Source organism: Eucalyptus grandis, chromosome 9 (genome assembly GCF_016545825.1).
Source record: "Eucalyptus grandis isolate ANBG69807.140 chromosome 9, ASM1654582v1, whole genome shotgun sequence".
In the NCBI taxonomy this organism is placed as follows: Eukaryota; Viridiplantae; Streptophyta; class Magnoliopsida; order Myrtales; family Myrtaceae; genus Eucalyptus; species Eucalyptus grandis.
Genome location: NC_052620.1, coordinates 23088037 through 23105984, shown reverse-complemented (window position 1 = coordinate 23105984; position 17948 = coordinate 23088037). Strand labels below are relative to the sequence as shown.

Genomic DNA, 17948 nt, shown 5'->3' with positions numbered 1-17948 from the left:
CATCTATTGTTGAAAACACGAGGGAAGCAACTTCAATTCGTGTTTCCCCTAAACTTTATGTAGCAAGAACCACTGAGTCTCTTCCTCCCTACAGGCATCCTCGACACAATATCACACAATTTATTCCAAAGAGTCCAATGCCCTACATCTTGGGATGGCAATTGCAACCTGTTCACGTGGCGTCACCTTTCCTCCCACTTGAAAGCAGACGTTCTATTGCCAACACCCCAAAAGCAATTAATCATGCTACTCATCATCAAACAAGTCGGGCATACGACATCTTCATCTTGTGCATTTGCAAATGAACCGAGCACTCCATCTAAATCTGACCAAAAAAGAACTACCCACATGAAAGCATTCGAGAAAGACCAACATAATGGAATTAGGCAAGGGAGACGGACCGAGTTCTCTGTAGACCTTGCTTTTGCCGTCGACAGAGCTACAAGCCCGGACCATACAGCGCGAGACCATGGACTTGTGCAGCTGCGGAGCCCACCATCTTGACCCAAACGAAGCAGATTCTCAAGACCTTGCTCTTTGTTGAAGGCAAATTCTCAAGACCTCATGATTTTCCATCAGTAATATTCACTTCCCTGCTCAATAATCTCCCTTGCAAGCATCAAATAGAAAAACTTGATTTTTGCTTACTGTAAAGGTTACGCAGGAAACACTATAACCACCTTGCAACTAAAACAATTCATCCCCACCTCATTGTAGCTCTCAATCCGTGAAATGTCATTGCCTCAATTTTGGCCGGGTCATTATTAGGCAACACGACTCCACCAATGCTTGCACCAGAATTTTTCTGCAGAAAAAATGAATGCGAAATGGTCAAGTCCCCAAAACAGGGGTGGAACGATAGGTTCGATTAAAAGATAATACCTTGACATGACTTTTGGTAGAACTAGGAACTGAAGCCACCGATCCTTTCGATTTCTTCCCTTTCTTGTCCTCAGAAGTCGCCACCGACTCAGGTGTCGACGAATTTGGCATGCCCCTTTTGGACACCATTTCGCTCGTTCCGAGCAGGACGATAGAACGACCAGCCCAGAATCTCAGAGCAGCTGCGAAGCTACAACGTGCAAAAAAGTCAGCAACATGCTGAAGGACCGATCTGAAAGAAATACTATAAAATTCATGCTGGATTCACGCAAAAATGAGAATACCCAGACGAACTTCAAAGAAGGGGTGGCGAAACCCCTGAACCCTAGTCGAAATGCTTGCATGCACAAAGACACACTCAAAGAGAGAGAGGGGCAATATGGTGTTGCTGAGCAAGGAAGAAGAGACGCAGCACGAGGGCATACCCGAGACCTCATTGAACTGCGAGGGAAGAACCACCAAAAGCGTGGAGGTCATGGGAGAGGCGAGCGAAATCGGCTGTCGGGAGAGAGCGTGATTTAGGAAGAAGTGCGCCGAGAGAATGGAGCCCTAAGATGAGGCCGTCGAGTGGAGAGAGAAAGGCCGTCGTCAGGAGGGAGCGACGGTCGTCGGAGGAATCGCTAGACCGGAAGGAGCGTCGGAGGAGGAAGAGAGAGCAAAGAGGAGAGAGAAGATTGTCTGCTCTTCCACGAGGAGAGAGACAAAATCTAGAAAATTTAAGTGAGAGAAAAAAATTTAAGCGGAAGTACTACGGATTTATTACCCATTCATCCGTCCTCTCTTCTGTCAGTCGAGCCGAGCCACCAGCCGAGCCGAGTGTTATTGGGAGGAAAGAAGTGATAAGAAGAGAAAGCAGACGTGGACCTGTCCCTGGACAGGTGTCGACCCGTGAATGAATCAGAGCACGGATTGCGTGGCACTGTTAGGGTACCCAATATTTTCTCTCCAATTCAAACCAACGCGCGGGCGAATGAGCAGGCATTCTCTCTCCTCTGTCTTCTCTCTTCCTCCTCCGACACTCTTTCCAATCTAGCAATTCCTCTGACGATCTTCACTCCCTCCCGACGACGGCCTTTCTCTCTCCACTCGACGATCTCATCTCAGGGCTCCATTCTCCCGGCGCACTTCTTCCTAAATTGCGCTCTCTCCCGACGGCTGATTTTGCTCGCCTCTCTCACGACCTCCACGCTATTGGCGGTTCGGTGAGGTCTCGGGTATGCCCTCGTGCTGCGTCTCTTCTTCCTTGCTCAGCAACACCGTATTACCTCTCTCTCTTTCTCTAAGTGTGTCTCTCTGTGCATTCTTTCATCAATGGGGCAAGCATTTCGATTAGGGTTCAGGGGTTTCGCCACCCTTTCTTTGAGCTTCGTCCAGGTACCTCTCATTTTTTGCATGAACCCAGCGTGAATTTTATAGCCTTTCTTTCTGAATGGCTACCCTTTTCACTTTGATCGGTCCTTCAGCAAAAGCGACTGCTAAGTGACAACGCGACGGCAGTTTCGAATCCTGGGTTTCTTTCTGTGATGTTAAGCCTTGCTTTCATTCCTTAAAAAGTTGTTAGACTTTTTCACAAGTTGTAGCTTTGCGGCTGCTCCGAGATTCTAGGTTGGTCGTTCTATCGTCTTGCTCTGACCGAGCGAAATGGTGTCCAAATGGGGCGTGTCGAATTCGTTGACACCTGAGTTGGCGGCGACTTTTGAGGACAAGAAAGGGAAGAAATCGAAAGGATTGGTGGCTTCAGTTCCTAGTTCTACCAAAAGTCATGTCGAGGTATTGCCTTTTAATCGAACCTATTGTTCCACTTGTGATTTGGGGACTTGACCATTTAGCATTCATTTTTTCTGCAGAAAAATTCTGGTGCAAGCATTGGTGAAGTCGTGTTGCCTAATAATGACCCGGCCAAAATTGAGGCAATGGCATTTCACGAATTGAGAGCTCCATTGAGGTGGGGATGAATTGTTTTGGTTGCAAGCATGTGATAGTCGTTATAGTGTTTCCTGTGTAACCTTTATAGTAAGCAAAAATCAACTTTTTCTATTTGATGCTTGCAAGGGAGATTATTGAGCAGGGAAGTGAATATTACTGATGGAAAACCATGACTTCTTGAGAATTTGCCTTCCACAAAGCAATTTGTTTATGAAAATGAAATTTTTTGCATCACGCTTTTTCTCAAAATGATAATGAAACCTATAAGTCCTTTTTTGTCTTTCTATGGTTGTTTCTGAGGCTTGTCAATTATTATTGTAAAGCATGTGGGAAGAGTACAAGGAACGACTGGGTTGAAGGCCTGACTCCCTACCTACTATTGCAGTTCAGAGGCATTCTGATTTGTTGCAGCAAGTGCATTTGACCCCAATGAATTGTCATATTTTGACCGAGAATGTTGGAGCCTGTGTAGACATTCTAATGTTATAATTTAGTTAATTGATATAATAATATGCTTGTAGTAGGGTTAGTCCATTTGCTTTGTGTCTATTCGAATGAAATGCTTCTCATCTTAAATAAAGATCACAGCTAATGATCAGTTAAGTTGCTTATGAGATATAATTAGCATCTCAAGTGACGTTGGATGAATAATAAAATCAACATGAGTTGCACTTTGTATGTCAGAAACGCAAAAGTACTACTTTTTCTCTATATTAATTTGTGTAAGGTGGATACCAAGCCTTCTGGTTTTCTCCTACATTTGGCTTTTTTGGATTATTATTTTTGAGGTTATTACTAGTTTTTTTTTTTTTTTTTTTTTTTTGGTGCAGATAAAGCCCCTTTCAGTTACATATGGCTTGGGCATATCAGATCATGATTTTGAGGGACGGCTTGTCACTGCAGAGTTTGATTCGTTCTATCTCTTGAGCGGTTACGGTCCTAATTCTGGTGATGGCTTGAGAAGACTGGTATCAATCTATTTCATCAGTTTACTCTGTTACACACTTTCAAGTATGATTCATTACTTCTGTTGCTTATTTATGTCAGACGTATAGGATTTCACAGTGGGATCCGTCTCTTAGTAACTGCATAAAGTATGTTCAGCACTATGTAGCTCTTTTGTTTTTTGATAAAGCTATTTAAACTTTTGTTCTGGAGTCATTATTCACCTTATCATGGATCAATTCCACCACCTATAAAGGTTTTCCAGTAGACTACTATTTTTATTCTGTTGCAATAATGTTTCATCTCTTACTCAAATTTGTACTTGCTGTTGGCAATACAGGAACTTGAAAAGTCGAAGCCCGTGATTTGACTGGCGATCTGAATTGTGCCATCAGGAAATAGACATTTATGATCCTTCGTTTGGGTCAAGATGGCGGGCTCCGCAGCCGCACAAGTCCGTGGTCTTGCGCTGTATGGTCTGGGCTTGTAGCTCTGTCAACGGCAGAAGCAAGGTCTACAGAGAACTCGGTCCGTCTCCCTCGCCTAATTCCATTATGTTGGTCTTTCTCGAATGCTTTCATGTGCGTAGCTCTTCTTTTGGTCAGATTAAGATGGGGTGCTCGGTTCATTTGCCAATGCACAAGATGATAGATGGTTCTTGCTTTTTTGAGAAGTTCTTGACATGTATACTTGCGAAAAAAATCCAGAACGGTTCGTGGTAAAATGAAAAAGAAAGAGTGAACTTTTCTGGATTTTATTGGTCATATAATCATGTCTTTCATGTAAAATTTGAAGTCAGTAAGTATCTTTTGGGCCTGAATCTTTCTCATGAGGCCTCTTGCTTCACATTAGGTGAACTCCCATGTGTGAGTGGTTCTTGCTTTTTAAGTTATCACCCTAGTGGAAAGATTCTTCATTTCTTGTTCCTCGGTGTTCCAAATATGCTTGGTTTTGGAGTTTGCTCTTCGGAATTTCGAACCAGGGGTTCATTTGATATCTATGATTGCGAGGAAGTTATGTCATTTGATATCTATGGTTGCCGTTGCCCGGAAGCTATGTCAAACATGTTGGAAATAGATGAGTTTTGCAAAATGTGACTCCTGTCAGAGGACTAGAAGTCAAGTTTAATTTTCTTGTACAATCTCACATGAGTTCTGAGAAATGTAAGCAAAAGTGTTTCTGGGATGTTGGTGGGGGTAAAAATCTTTGCAGTTCGGCTTTTATGTAAAATTTGCATTTCTTTTTCTTCAGGGTTGTTTTCACTAAAAAGGAAGATCGCAGATGCAGTTCAACGCACTAAGAAGGTGGCTCCTACTGCACTGCAAATCAAAGAAGCTAAATGGATTAAGCTTGATGGACTGATTCGAGATTACGACCTTTGGGATGATCCTGCTAAATCCTATGATGTTCTTGTGAAGTTGGCAGACATTGCCAGAGCAGTCGACGCTCAAGGGATTTAACTTACAAGGTGGTGTGGAATGCCATATCCATCTAATAGAATAAGCTTTTCCACCCAGTAGGTGTGGATTAAGTTGGGCAATTGTTGGGTCATTGGTTTGCCCATTATCTGTGCCGAAGCCTGAAAGCATGTGCACATACTTGTCTTGACTCTTCTTCCGAGATTAACTTGATTCTTAATGTGTCAATGAATGTCATATCTAGTTTAACTGTATCAATTAAAATCTAGTTTAATTGTATCAATTAAAGGAAGTGCAGTTGCTGGGCTTTAGTTGACTTTTATCTGCTGAAATTTGCAGGCGGAAGAAGCAAAGCTGATAACTCAACTGGTGGAGATGGATGCTATTAATTATGCTCTTTTCGAGCAGGCATACACTTTGTCTTTGGATATGAGTAAGTTTTTGGATCGTTATGAGATGTTAAAGCTTCTTAATGGACCATATGATGTGGATGGAGCGTCGATGGTCATCAAAGCTGAATCCAATGGCAATTACCATGAGGTTTGATAATCTATCTTCATTTCTAGAATAATTATGCATGTGCAAATAGATGATGTTTATATCACATTCTTCAATTGTAATATACATTGATGTAGAATGGATGCACGGTCTCTGGTTCCTACTTCTTTATAATACTTGAGAATGAAAAAATTGCATATATATGTACATATAAGGTGGGACATTATTAGTGGAATCTTGTTAGTATATATGTATGCTTGTGCGCATCACCATTTCAGTTACTTCTTATCTACGGATCTCTTTGCTTGATGACTTAGATGTCTTGAAAATCAATTGTGGGACATATGGCGAGACGAGGTCCGAAGATACGTTCTTTACCCTCGCAAGCATGTGAAAGATGTAAGAAGTGGTGTTGAAATGCTTGACCTGTATTCTGTTTTGGACGATAATATAGAACCTCTGATTGGAGCTCATATCCAAATGAGACTCTCAAATGACATGCCTCCATAGTAAAGCAGTTTTTCCCAATTTCGCTCTATTAATTTATTTCTCTGCGTTGGTTTTTCATCCCAAAGTTTTAGCCCTTGAAGTACAATTGTTCCTTTGTCATACATGTATCTACGCTTGAAACTTATTTTGTTGACAAAACCATAAGTTGGGAAAAAAGAAAGTGACCCTTCGGTAGGCATTTTGACCGGGGGCACCGAGAGATTTTAGCCAAAAAATTGAAGGTAATCCAATCAAATTCTCATCACATCCGTGTAAACTACTCGAGATCAGGATTATTGTCACAAATTAGGCATATAAAGTTACTAGTTTGTCCAGGTAGTCGAGCTTCTTTGCTAATTCATGATCTTTAGAAATTCTTACTGTTGACAATAAGTAATTCTAATTCCACCAAACATCGCTCAAAGTTCGATGAGTATGTATAAGACGTGCATTCACAAAATTCGTGTTGGAGAAGTCCTCTTGAAGTGTTTTGAAGTTGACAAAACGTTTCCATCAATTTAGTCTGAAGGCTTGCAGACTCTGCTATTTAAAGTCTGAAAACCTCCAGACAGCCAGACTCAAGACTTAAAGTCAATCCTCATTGACAGTTTCTAATCCGTTAAAGAAAGGCTATTCAGAACTGGTTGTTTCATTAAGGATGTGGCCTTATCGACTAGAGAAGATCTCTTGGCTGGATATGACATAACCGAATCCTTTATTTGATCATAATTGATTTGAAAATTAAGGATCCGATGATTAGCAAAGTATACTTGGAAGGTTCTACTTATGGAAACCGAGATCCTGATTGTATGGGCGAACAGGATTGATGGGCTATCGACATGTTCCTTTAATAGCTCGAATGATCTTCCTAATTGATTCCGTCCAACGAGTAGATTGGAGGAATTCCTTTGGTAAGTGCCAACGGGTATGATGGCATGAAGGTGTATATAAGGAAGACGTTCCAGTTGTTCGAAAGCGTGCACGGAAAAGAATTCCAAAGTCTGAAGCTCCTTGTTCCTAGTCAATTCATTTGTTGGGCAAAATCGTGTAGACAAAAGAGAGTCCATATTCATGAGAAACCTTGAGGAAGTGTGGTAGAACATCTACATTGTAGAATCAAGGAAAAGTGCGGAAGAGTGGACGTAGGCTTGGAATAAGCTGAACCACTATAAATCTTGTGTTCATTTCTCTCTTCCCTATCCTTTACTTTACTTTGATCGTATTTTCCTTTCTATCGTTTGCCTAGAATCGCTTCCGTATCTCGAGAATTTGTTTGTGCACCTATTCATCCCCCTCTAGGTGATTATACTAGCTATCTCAATTCGCAATTATGTAATTAAGTTTACATGTTGACATCCCAAAGTTTGATTTGGTGTGAGGAACAGGCGTGCCAATTAAACGCACAAGGTAGATTTGTTTCTCGATGTTACTGTTCCCTTCGAGCTTCGGCCTCCATCTTCTCACTTGGTTTATGAAGTCAATGGACATGATAAGTTCACGTTATGAGCATGAATAACTAAGAAGCAATAATAAGTAGTTCAGAATTTATGAAGAAGCAATTGCAGTTCATTGATATAGATAAAAGTTTAAAGATGGCAAAAACATGTTGATGGACGATGATAATAATTAGCAGTTTAGGCTTTATCCTAGCCTTTGTGAAGTTTGCTAGGACTTCCTGGTATAACCAACATGCAATTCCAAGCAAATTTCCCTTATCATGCAAAGACAAATTCTAGGAGCCTTCGTAGTTGTCAAGGAATCAAGCAAACAGTAATACACTTGAGCAGCTGGAGGATTCCATAAATAAATGAAACTCGCTAATTACATTTGTCTAAAACATTGCCAACATTTTCGCACCTAATTATATGAACATCATCATCTTCAGGTCTACCACGTTCATGTACAAAATTCAAGAGCCAAAAATGACATATTGCTGATACGTGCTCCTTTGAGGTTCTCTAACAACAAGACGGAAGCAAGGATCCATGATAAGTCATTACTCCTTAAAAGACTGAACAGCAGACGGTTGTAGACAACGGTCTTTCCAGACTTCCTTTAAAAATAAAAATAAAAAAAACATCCACCAGATAATCAGATTGAATTGCAAACCAGAACGGTTGTACCTACAACTTGCACTCAGCATTTCAGCATTTTTCCCCTACCGGCTTCGGCATCAGAATGTATGTTCAAAAACTTGCACAGATTTTTTCAAAAGTGATTTCAATGTTCCATCATAACTCTTCCTCCAAAAGATGCCTTGTTAAATAATCTAGAAAAACCCAGATCACTCCACAGGGCCCAGACAAAGTAAATACAGTCAGCCCCCTCGTCTCGTCCTTCTTTTGTTTGCCCCCTTTGCAAGCAAATTTCATCAAAAAAAATTTCCTTGCTAGTGGCTTCAACATGAATGACAATGACAATAAAAGCTCAATACTTTTCAGCAAACAGCATCTAGGATGATGCTGCCGGACTACCTTCGCAGAATCTGTAATATATGGGCTTTAAAACAAGAAAAGAAAAGAAAAGAAAGGTTTGAAAAGTCAAAAAGTCAAAAAGGGAGGCTGAAGAGGGATGTGGAACCTTCGGCTGGGCTTTAAAAAGAGAGAAAGAGGGAGAGAAAGAGAAGAGCAGCGAGCAGAAACATAAACAGGGGAAAACGCAAAACAGAGGAGAAGAGAGAAAGAAGAGAAAGGAAAAAGGGAAAAAGGGGAAAAATTTTGGCGCGCTCGTGACCCGGACGCCTCATCAAGCCGACTCAAGTGTGTTTTGCAAGGCCGGTAAGTAATTGAAGCCTTTAATCACTTGCTTGAAGCGATTGCCGCAATTAGGGCTCAAAATTCGGAATTCTTGGGAATTTGTGTGGCGAAGTTGAGTCGTTAAGCTGTAAATTTTTTTAGAAATGGTACTTTGGGATGTTGTGAAGCTATAGCATCTTTCGGATCGTGATTTGAGCTTGCGGTTTGTTCGGAACGGAATTTTGAAGTTGGAGGCGCAATCTGGTACTGTAGCGAACAGTGGCTTCGAGTCTCCTTTTTTGTTATTTCCGGTACTGTTTTGGGGCGGCTGAGTTGAGGTTGTTGTTGTGCGTTAAGAGAGCTTTCTAAAGATTATAAGACGGCTTGAAACGGAATTTTGTGGAGGAAGTTATGGCGTGACGAAGTTGGCGCATGGGCCGTGCCTAGCTGAAAATGATGGGTTTATGCTAAATTGTGAGCTTTTGGGGCGCGTAGGTGTCGTTTATCAACTAATAGGCCTAGTATAGGCGAGTCGTTATAAGAATATCACTTTTACTCGGCTTTTTGATATTTTTCCATTAATTGTTAGGAATCCGATGCGTTGGTTCGTGTGAGCGTCGTAGTTGATTTTTGGTTTTTCCCAGATGAGTGACACTATTTCTTCTTTGTATTTTAAACTCATGTTTTGAGAAACATGGTAGATTAAATACTCTATGAGTTGATAAAAAGCATGTTTTGTTGCATAAAACAGGATCGAGCTATTACTGACATTTTTATTGTTCAAATGGAATTATATTTTGACGTTGATTTGGATGGTTGTGTGAAAAAGGGATTTGTGAAAATCTTTGTGAAAGAATCTTGAAATGTTGTAGAAAATGCTTTGATATTTATATATATCAAAATTTAGAGTTGTGGTATGATTTTCTTTCTGATATTGAATTACTGGATATTGTAATTGGTGATTGGTGCTCAATGTCGCTGTGGACCCTGAGGGGTGTGGGTATGCGCATACTATTCTAGGATATCCTTGTGGGCCGAGCCACCGGCTAATAATATGTGGAGACCTTGCCAAGGGGGGGATCTTGGTCGTTTTGTCACGGGCGTTACGCGTGACCATGGTTAGACATTTGAGCATGAATTGATCAATGGAGTGGACCATTGACGTGTGATTTGAGTTTAATCGATGGAATGGACCATCGATGTAATTTGATGAGATTAATCAATGGAATAGACCATTGATGCATGTTTTACGAGATTGACTAATGGACTCGACCATTGGTACTTTTGGTATTTGAGTTATGATTATGTTTTGAGTTATGTTTTAAAATGTGTATAGTGATTTCTCGATCCGCTTAGAAGAAATGTGTTACTCATTGAGCCGTGGTAGCTCACTCCTCTCATCTACTTGTTTTTCAGGTTCTTTAGCAAGTCGCGAGTAGGCGTGAGCGTTCGCTCGGGGAGGACTTTTGTTGTGGAACTTTTTGGTATGGCTTATGCATAGTTCATAAGTTTATAAGTTAGTTTTTGTAGAAGGTTTATGTTTTGATGTTTGTGGAACATAGATATACTCTGATATTGTAACCAATTGCCCCTTTTTGTCAAATATATATATGTGGATGTATATATGTTGATATCGGGTTGAAATTTTGGTTACGTTGAGGCTGCGTCCTTTGGAATAAGGACGGCCGTGTCATGCCCTTCTTCTTGAGAATCGGGGTGTGACAGAATCAATCACCAAGATCCCAAAAGAGATGACAGAACTAAAGCTTGAGAATCAGGCCAATAGGACTATGATCACTACCGGTGATATCAGGAAGGATGTACGAGTCATGAACTTTGTCTGCTATAGATTCTGAAACAAGAAAATTATCAACAGGTGAGGATACCTATTTCCATATGCTTCATCTGATAAGAAAACGATATGCATAATGACTCAATAAAAAGCAAAAGCTTGTCATTGCTCATATTATCACCATTACAGGAGAGAAGTGTAACATTAGATATATAACGTTCCATCAAGTAGATCTATATATACCTTTATTTGTCTTCCTCCCACCATGCCGATAACCCCAATAAGTATAACCAACAGCATGAGGATACTGTCTTCTAAAGGTATCAACAAAGCCCCTCGACAGGAAGTTGGTTTCAAAAGATTCCCTTTCTTCTTTTATTTCCCTGGAGTCTCATGACAATCAGATTAATGACAGAAATAAGAAACATTAGACGTATTAAGAACTTCTGTTTCAGGATGCCAAACAGCCTGAATTGTGATTTTTATCAACCCCCAACACAAAACCCCAAACACCCCCCCCTTCCCCTCTCCCCTAACAAAAACCCAAAACAAAATTCAGTTGTATGGAGGAAAAGCCTGATTACAGTCCTCTTCTCTGTAGGATCATAAATGTCTATTCCTGATGGCACAATTCAGATCGCCAGTCAAAATCAAGGGCTTCGACTTTTCAAGTTCCTGTATTGCCAACAGTAAGCACAAATTTGAGTAAGAGATGAAACAATATTGCAACAGAATAAAAATAGTAGTCTACCGGAAAACCTTTATAGGTGGTGGAATTGATCCATGATTTGGTGAATAATGACTCCAGAACAAAAGTTTAAATAGCTTTATCAAAAAACAAAAGGGCTACATAGTGCTGAACATACTTTATGCAGTTACCAAGAGACGGATCCCACTGTGAAATCCTATACGTCTGACATAAATAAGCAACAGAAGTAATGAATCATACTTGAAAGTGTGTAACAGAGTAAACTGATGAAATAGATTGATACCAGTCTTCTCAAGCCATCACCAGAATTAGGACCGTAACCGCTCAAGAGATAGAACGAATCAAACTCTGCAGTGACAAGCCGTCCCTCAAAATCATGATTTGATATGCCCAAGCCATATGTAACTGAAAGGGGCTTTATCTGCAAAAGAAAAAAAAACTAGTAATAACCTCGAAAATAATAATCCAGAAAAGCCAAATGTAGGAGAAAACCAGAAGGCTCGGTATCCACCTTACACAAATTAATATAGAGAAAAGGTAGTACTTTTGAGTTTCTGACATACAAAGTGCAACTCATGTTGATTTCATTATTCATCCAACGTCACTTGAGATGCTAATTATATCTCATAAGCAACTTAACTGATCATTGGCTGTGATCTTTATTTAAGATGAGAAGCATTTCATTCGAATAGACACAAAGCAAATGGACTAACCCTACTACAAGCATATTATTATATCAATTAACTAAATTATAAATCAGAATGTCTACACAGGCTCCAACATTCTCGGTCAAAATATGACAATTCATTGAGGTCAAATGCACTCGCTGCAACAGATCAGAATGGAATCGGTGATTTGGTTTGGCTCCAGAGGCATCGATCTGGTTTCTAGTTCCATAAGAATGGAATCGGTGATTTTCAATATGTTTCCCAATTTCAAAGGGGAATCAGACTGAATCAACTCTTTTTTCAAACATATATTTTTTTAATTTATTAAAAAGAGTAATAAACCCTAAAATAGTAATAACTTTAGTATTTAAAAAAATAATTTTTTTTGCTAAGTGATTAGATCCAATAAATCGAACCAGACCGGATCGAACTGAGAACCGATCGCCCTTAATTGAGAGAGTGTGGGGACATAAGAGGACTCAACTCTAGTGGATGACTCACTGACAAAGATAGGGACCTGTAAAATAATTAGGGACAATTACAAGTTATTTCTTATTAAGGAATTTACAAAAACTAGGGATAATTAAAAGTTATTTCTTGTTAAGGAATTTATAAAAACTAAGTTATTTTATGAAAAACTCAATGATAAATGAAAATGTTATCCTTAAAAGAATTTCTAGGAATATGATTTTTTTATTTAGTGATATATAATCGAAAACATTTTTGAATGTTTGGATCTCATTAGAAAATGATTTCAATCTCATGACTTTATTTCAAACAAAAGTAAAAATCGAATTTTTAATAATTTTTATTATTGTATTTTAAAAAATTAAAATTTTAATTATTTGTGCTTTTTTCTTTTTAAAAAAATCAAATTTTTAATTATTTTTAAATTTTCTTTTTTTCTTTTTTCTTTCTTTCCTTTTCTTTTTTCGACTTCCTCCATCATGAGTAGCTGGCGATCTCAAGCTCGCCACCTCAATGGAGCCCATGCTCACCTAGATCTAGTAAGTCATGAGCTCGCCGAGCTCGGGCTAGGTTTGGGCAAGTTGTGAGCTTGTCGAGAATAGGTGAACAATGAGCTCACCAGGATTTGGCAAGCCATGAGCTCACCAACCCCAACCAAGCTCAAGCTTGCTTAAATCTGCCCAACTCCAAGCTTGCCAAGATTGGGCGAGCCTTAAGCTCGTGCTTGCCAGCCTTGGCTGAGCCTAAGCTCTCTTAGATTTGCCAAGCCCAAGCTCCCTTGTCAAAATTGGGCAAGCCACAAGCTTAGCTAGATTTAGTGAGCAGCGAGCTCATCGACCTCGACCGAGGCCAAGCTCGCTTGGATCTGGCGAGGTCTGACCTCGATCGAGCCTTGAGCTCGTTGGCTCGCATCATGGCTAGTCAATGAGCCGCTGACTGTCGTCGAGGCACTCGACCGACGAAGGAAGAAGGATTAGGGAAGAGGGGAAAAAAACATAAAAAAAGAAAAGAAAAAAAGGAAAATTAATAAGTTTAATGTTTTATAAAAATATTCAATGTTATTAAAATTTAAAGATAACATTGAATATTTTTATATAATCTAGAGATTAACTTGATCATATACTAAAAATTTAGAAATCACATTAAATAATATGACATTGATAACATTGAACATTTTTTTTATAGTTTAGGGATTAAATTGACCATGTACTAAAAGCATAGGGTCACATTAAATAAGATGACATTGAGTATTGACTTAAAATCTAGGGATCACATTGAACAAATTATAAATTCAAGAACTATATTGCATATCGAGTTAAAATTCATAAATCATTCGTGTTATTTTTCCCAAAAAAATAAACACCAAGTACAGAAATAAATAGAACAAATAGCAAAATAATAATAACAATAATAATAATAATAATAATAGCTCAAAGACAACATTTTAACATGTAGAAAAAGCTCATGGATCATCGATTGATCCCCCTCTTCTTAATCATGCAGCCAATCTAAGTTAGCCTCTTCTTCTAACGCTAATATATTCAAGCTATTGAGATTGTCCTTGAGAGGCTCCCACAAGACTTCACTTTATTTGTCACAAATCACCTTCTTCAAGTTCCTCAACCTCACGATTGACCGTGGTAGCATAGACAACCTCAAACATCCTCTCATGTTTATCCTATTGAGATTAACCAGTTGAACAATTTGATTGGGCAAAGTGCTTAGGCTCAGGCAATCAAATATATTGAGCAATGTCAATTTTTGGAGGGTTCCAATCGAGCTTGGTAATTGCAACAAATTTGTGCACGAATTAAGCCTAACCACTTCGAGGGAGGTCAATTGCCCAAGCTGTTCAAGGAGTGCAAAGAAATTATGGCAGTTTGTGATGCTAAGCTTCTTCAGAGGCTTTATCTCACAAATGTCATCCGGTAACGTCACGAGATCGTTGCAATAGTCAATGTTGAGCTCCACTAAATTTGGCATTGCATTGGAGATTTTGGCATCATTCGACATCAAAGCCTGCCCAATGTCACACATGAAAAAGGATATCTTCTGTAGATTGTGCAAGTGTAGCTTTCCCATGCTTTGGAAAGAAACCGCAATGCGTTCAAGCCTGATCCTCCTTAAACTAGATCCAACGACATGGAAATTGCATAGCTCAGCTGGAAAAAACTATAGTTTGTTACTATTAGGGCTTTGAGCTTATCTACTTTCTCAATGAATTCCGGCAAAGCATAAGTTTTTTGGCCGGTCTCGAAGTTCAAGACAAGAGCCTCAGCTTCAGGTAATTGAAGATCTGGCCAAGGTGTTGAGAATGTTCCATCTGCATCATGAACATAGAAGGTTAGAGATAATTTAACTACCAACAAACTGAATCTTTCCCTAAAGGTCGTTGAGAGAGAGAGAGAGAGAGAGCGCAACTGAATTTTTCCCTAAAGCTCATTGAGAGAGAGAGAGAGGGGTCTAACCTGTGGAGATGGACACTAAACAAGCACCAAAAGCCGGTTGCCTTTGCTTACTCCACCAATCAGGAAAATTATTTCTGGTTAAGTCCAGAATGAGTCTCTTTCTGCTCTCTTCTTCCCCCTGGTTGCACTCCATGATACCCAACTCTCTGAGCAGATCGTGCTGCGTAGCATAGTGGCTGCTGTAACAATTGTCCTCATCCTCACTTGAATCTCACCTGTATGTATGCAATAGCTCGGATAAGAGCATTTGCAGTGGAGTTTCTTGTGCTAAAGTTAAATGCAAGGCATTCGATGATGCCAATTTACTGGTAAAGAAAGACATCTGCTCCGTCCCATGTTTAAGAAATCAAGTCAGGAGATAAAAAAGTTCTTTACAGCCCTTTGTATAATCCATTTGACCTTCAAAATGCGGAACACACTATAGCTGAAGATCAAGTGCAGTAATTGTGGTGTGGATCCAAAACATCTAATTTGTCTATTTTTGGGGAAACAGGAAATTTGTTGCACATAAATTACTCTCTCAATCTTGGTGCAAAGATCTAATCATGCCTTTCTCCATCTCACACATGCGTTCTAACTGTCACGTATAAGGAAAAACTACTCATACGCCAACTACGATCTGATAGGGCACTCTTAGGGCAGTAGAAAACTAGAAAAGATCGAATGAGAGAACAAAACAAACTTCAGATCCATACCTGGTGATTACAAGATCAGCTAGGTTCCTGTAAACAAGTTCGTAGAGGTCCTTAACGGCGAGCGTGCCATCGAAATCTTGACTGTACAATTCCACCCACATATCTATAAGGGCAGTGACAGGGATCTTGCGATCCTCTGGAAATGAGCCGAGGTCCATGAAATGCTCTTTGATCGAAGGGTCACTATCCAAGTCATCCAAGCTCTTTCTGAGGCAATATAGAATGTTACTGTCGAAACCCAAACGGGACAAATTAAGAAGCTTTGTTTCCCAGAACGAACGATCCTTTCCTTGAAGAGACTTGGCAATGACTGTAAGAGCCAATGGCAATCCCTTACAGCGATTCACTATCTGGCACAGGGAAAAAGAAAACAGAAACAATTATGGAAACTTTGATATGAGTCGTGATTAGTACAAACCATGGCCTCTTTTTAATGAAAGAGAGATCAAAGTAAAATCAGCATAGGTTGGGTGCATGGTAAAGAGCTTGGATGTAACATGGTAAGCCTATCTTAGGCAGGTTGGTTTTATTTGATTTTTTCTTTAAAGAAAAAAATAATCAGTTTTGATGACCATAAGAAATCCTATCATGGACGCACTCAAGCGAGGGTATACCTTATCCCAGAGCTCATCATCTGGTGCAACCGAGCTTCTACCATCAACAGCGACAGATTGACGAAAAAGTTCCAGGGCTTCCCCATGAGGCAGTGTGTCCAGGTGATGCACAAGACCAACATGAGGAAATTCATATCTTGATGTCACCACAATCTTGTAATGATTTATATTCTTGAAGACAAATTTCTCAATTATAGATTGTGAGTCAGTCCAGACGTCGTCCAGCACAACCAACACAGGACTTTGGCCTATAACTATGAGCAGTTGCTGCAAGTGATGAACTGCATCATCTTCTGTTACAATCTCAGGTACCTCGAAACCATTATGTTGAATCATTTTCCGGACAATGTCTGTCAGGGTGGGCTTCTTTGAGACAGGGACGAACATGATGTTGAATTTGCCTATACGCATGCAAAATACAGTAAGTCTGACTCCTATCCCTTGCAAAGAGTACGAAAATTTGCTGCAACACTTCCAATTTACTAAATTTGGTAGGATAAGAAACAGAGCTGAGTAGATACCGTATGGCACAAATGATGAGCGCGAATCCTATGGTGAGTGAAGTCTAGGTTTCGACTGATTAAGAGAGGCACTCAGCAAAACCAGACAGGCGAGTTATTGCATATATGAAAGCTCGGGAAAGATTTATCAGATTGGATATGATATCAAAACTGAAAACAAATCATTACAGGAAGATTGTTTTACACAATGAAACATCCATCTGCATAAAACCCAAGCAAATCTTTGTGCAAACATTCACATCTACAAGGAACTGTATCACTTGACAGAAAGAACAGGTAATGGGATTCAATCGTGTCAATATGTGCACAAGCAAAACATTTTTTAAGCACCAGCTCCTATACACATGAATGGCAAACCAAAGGCTTTGAGGTGACCGATTGGCAAGGATCAATCAATGAATTTCCTACTTTAATTAGTTCTGGATCAATCAAAACACTAAGCACACATACCTTCAATATCCTTGTCATGACACAATTTCTTAAGCAGGGTCGTCTTCCCGCATCCACCCGGAGCGGTCACAACATCACAAACACTCCCTCCTCCAGCAACTGCTCCCTGAGCTTCCTCAAGGACGCCTCCACCACTGACCCAACAATGAAATCAGGCGCTTCAGGGACTGCAAGGTTGCCCGAAGCCCCGAGTCCGCTCAGGAGGGCAACGCCGTTCACTTGACCGGAACGGATCAACTCCTTGACTTGCTTGAATTCTATCCTCATCTCCTTCACCTCCCACAATATCTCACCGCTGTTTCTCGCATCCAGCAGTTGGATGTAAAGCTTGAAATCACCCAGTAATTCTGCATTGAATGCCTTCAGCTTCTTGGAGTGCGTACACTTCTTCCACACGTGGAGCCGGTGGATGCTTTTGCACGATTGGACGCATCTCTGTCGGACTACGGTCCAGCCGTTTGTTGAACTCATCCCATTCCTTGATGATTGGTTCAATTTTGTCCAAGGTGTTTTTTATCTTCTTGAGCCGGGGACCAAACGCTCTAACGGTTTGGACTACGTCCTTAACGACCGCGAACAGCTCGTTGAATGCTGCTCCCACGGCAGCTCCTGCAAAATCAATCCCCATTTCTTGTTCTTTCTGTCTTCACAGACCAAACAAGCCAAGGAA

General features: G+C 40.1%; 2 protein-coding genes and 1 pseudogene across 3 annotated transcripts in view; 1 reads left to right on the top strand and 2 right to left on the bottom strand.

Moving 5' to 3' along the window:
• The window catches only part of LOC104420463 (probable disease resistance protein At5g66900), a 62232-nt gene that overhangs the window by 13960 nt on the left and 30324 nt on the right, over window positions 1-17948 (bottom strand). Inside the window, exons 1-2 of one of the 2 annotated variants that reach the window (XM_039301867.1) lie at window positions 17279-17399; window positions 16308-16708 (exon numbers count right to left, since the gene is read on the bottom strand). The exons of the other annotated variant lie outside the window; for it this stretch is intronic. Coding sequence (XP_039157801.1) covers window positions 16308-16694 — 387 coding nt within the window. The 5' untranslated portion in view covers window positions 16695-16708; window positions 17279-17399. Of the gene's footprint in view, window positions 1-16307; window positions 16709-17278; window positions 17400-17948 lie in introns of those variants that run through there. 2 annotated transcript variants of the gene reach the window in all.
• Window positions 4115-5743, top strand: LOC120288236 (annotated as a pseudogene).
• On the bottom strand, window positions 14633-15213 carry LOC120286318 (probable disease resistance protein At5g66890). Its single transcript, XM_039301874.1, has 2 exons — window positions 14999-15213; window positions 14633-14853 (listed from the first exon to the last, which is right to left on the bottom strand). Exons 1-2 carry the CDS (start codon window positions 15129-15131, stop codon window positions 14654-14656), a joined length of 333 nt encoding a protein of 110 aa, XP_039157808.1. The 5' UTR covers window positions 15132-15213; the 3' UTR covers window positions 14633-14653.

Bases quoted from the DNA above. Each gene is read 5' to 3' on its own strand.
- LOC120286318 (XM_039301874.1), bottom strand. From the start codon at position 15,131: ATGGAGTGCAACCAGGGGGAAGAAGAGAGCAGAAAGAGACTCATTCTG. The intron at 14,854-14,998 runs GTTAGACCCCTC...TTCATGATGCAG, and splicing joins TTTAGTGTCCATCTCCACAG to ATGGAACATTCTCAACACCT.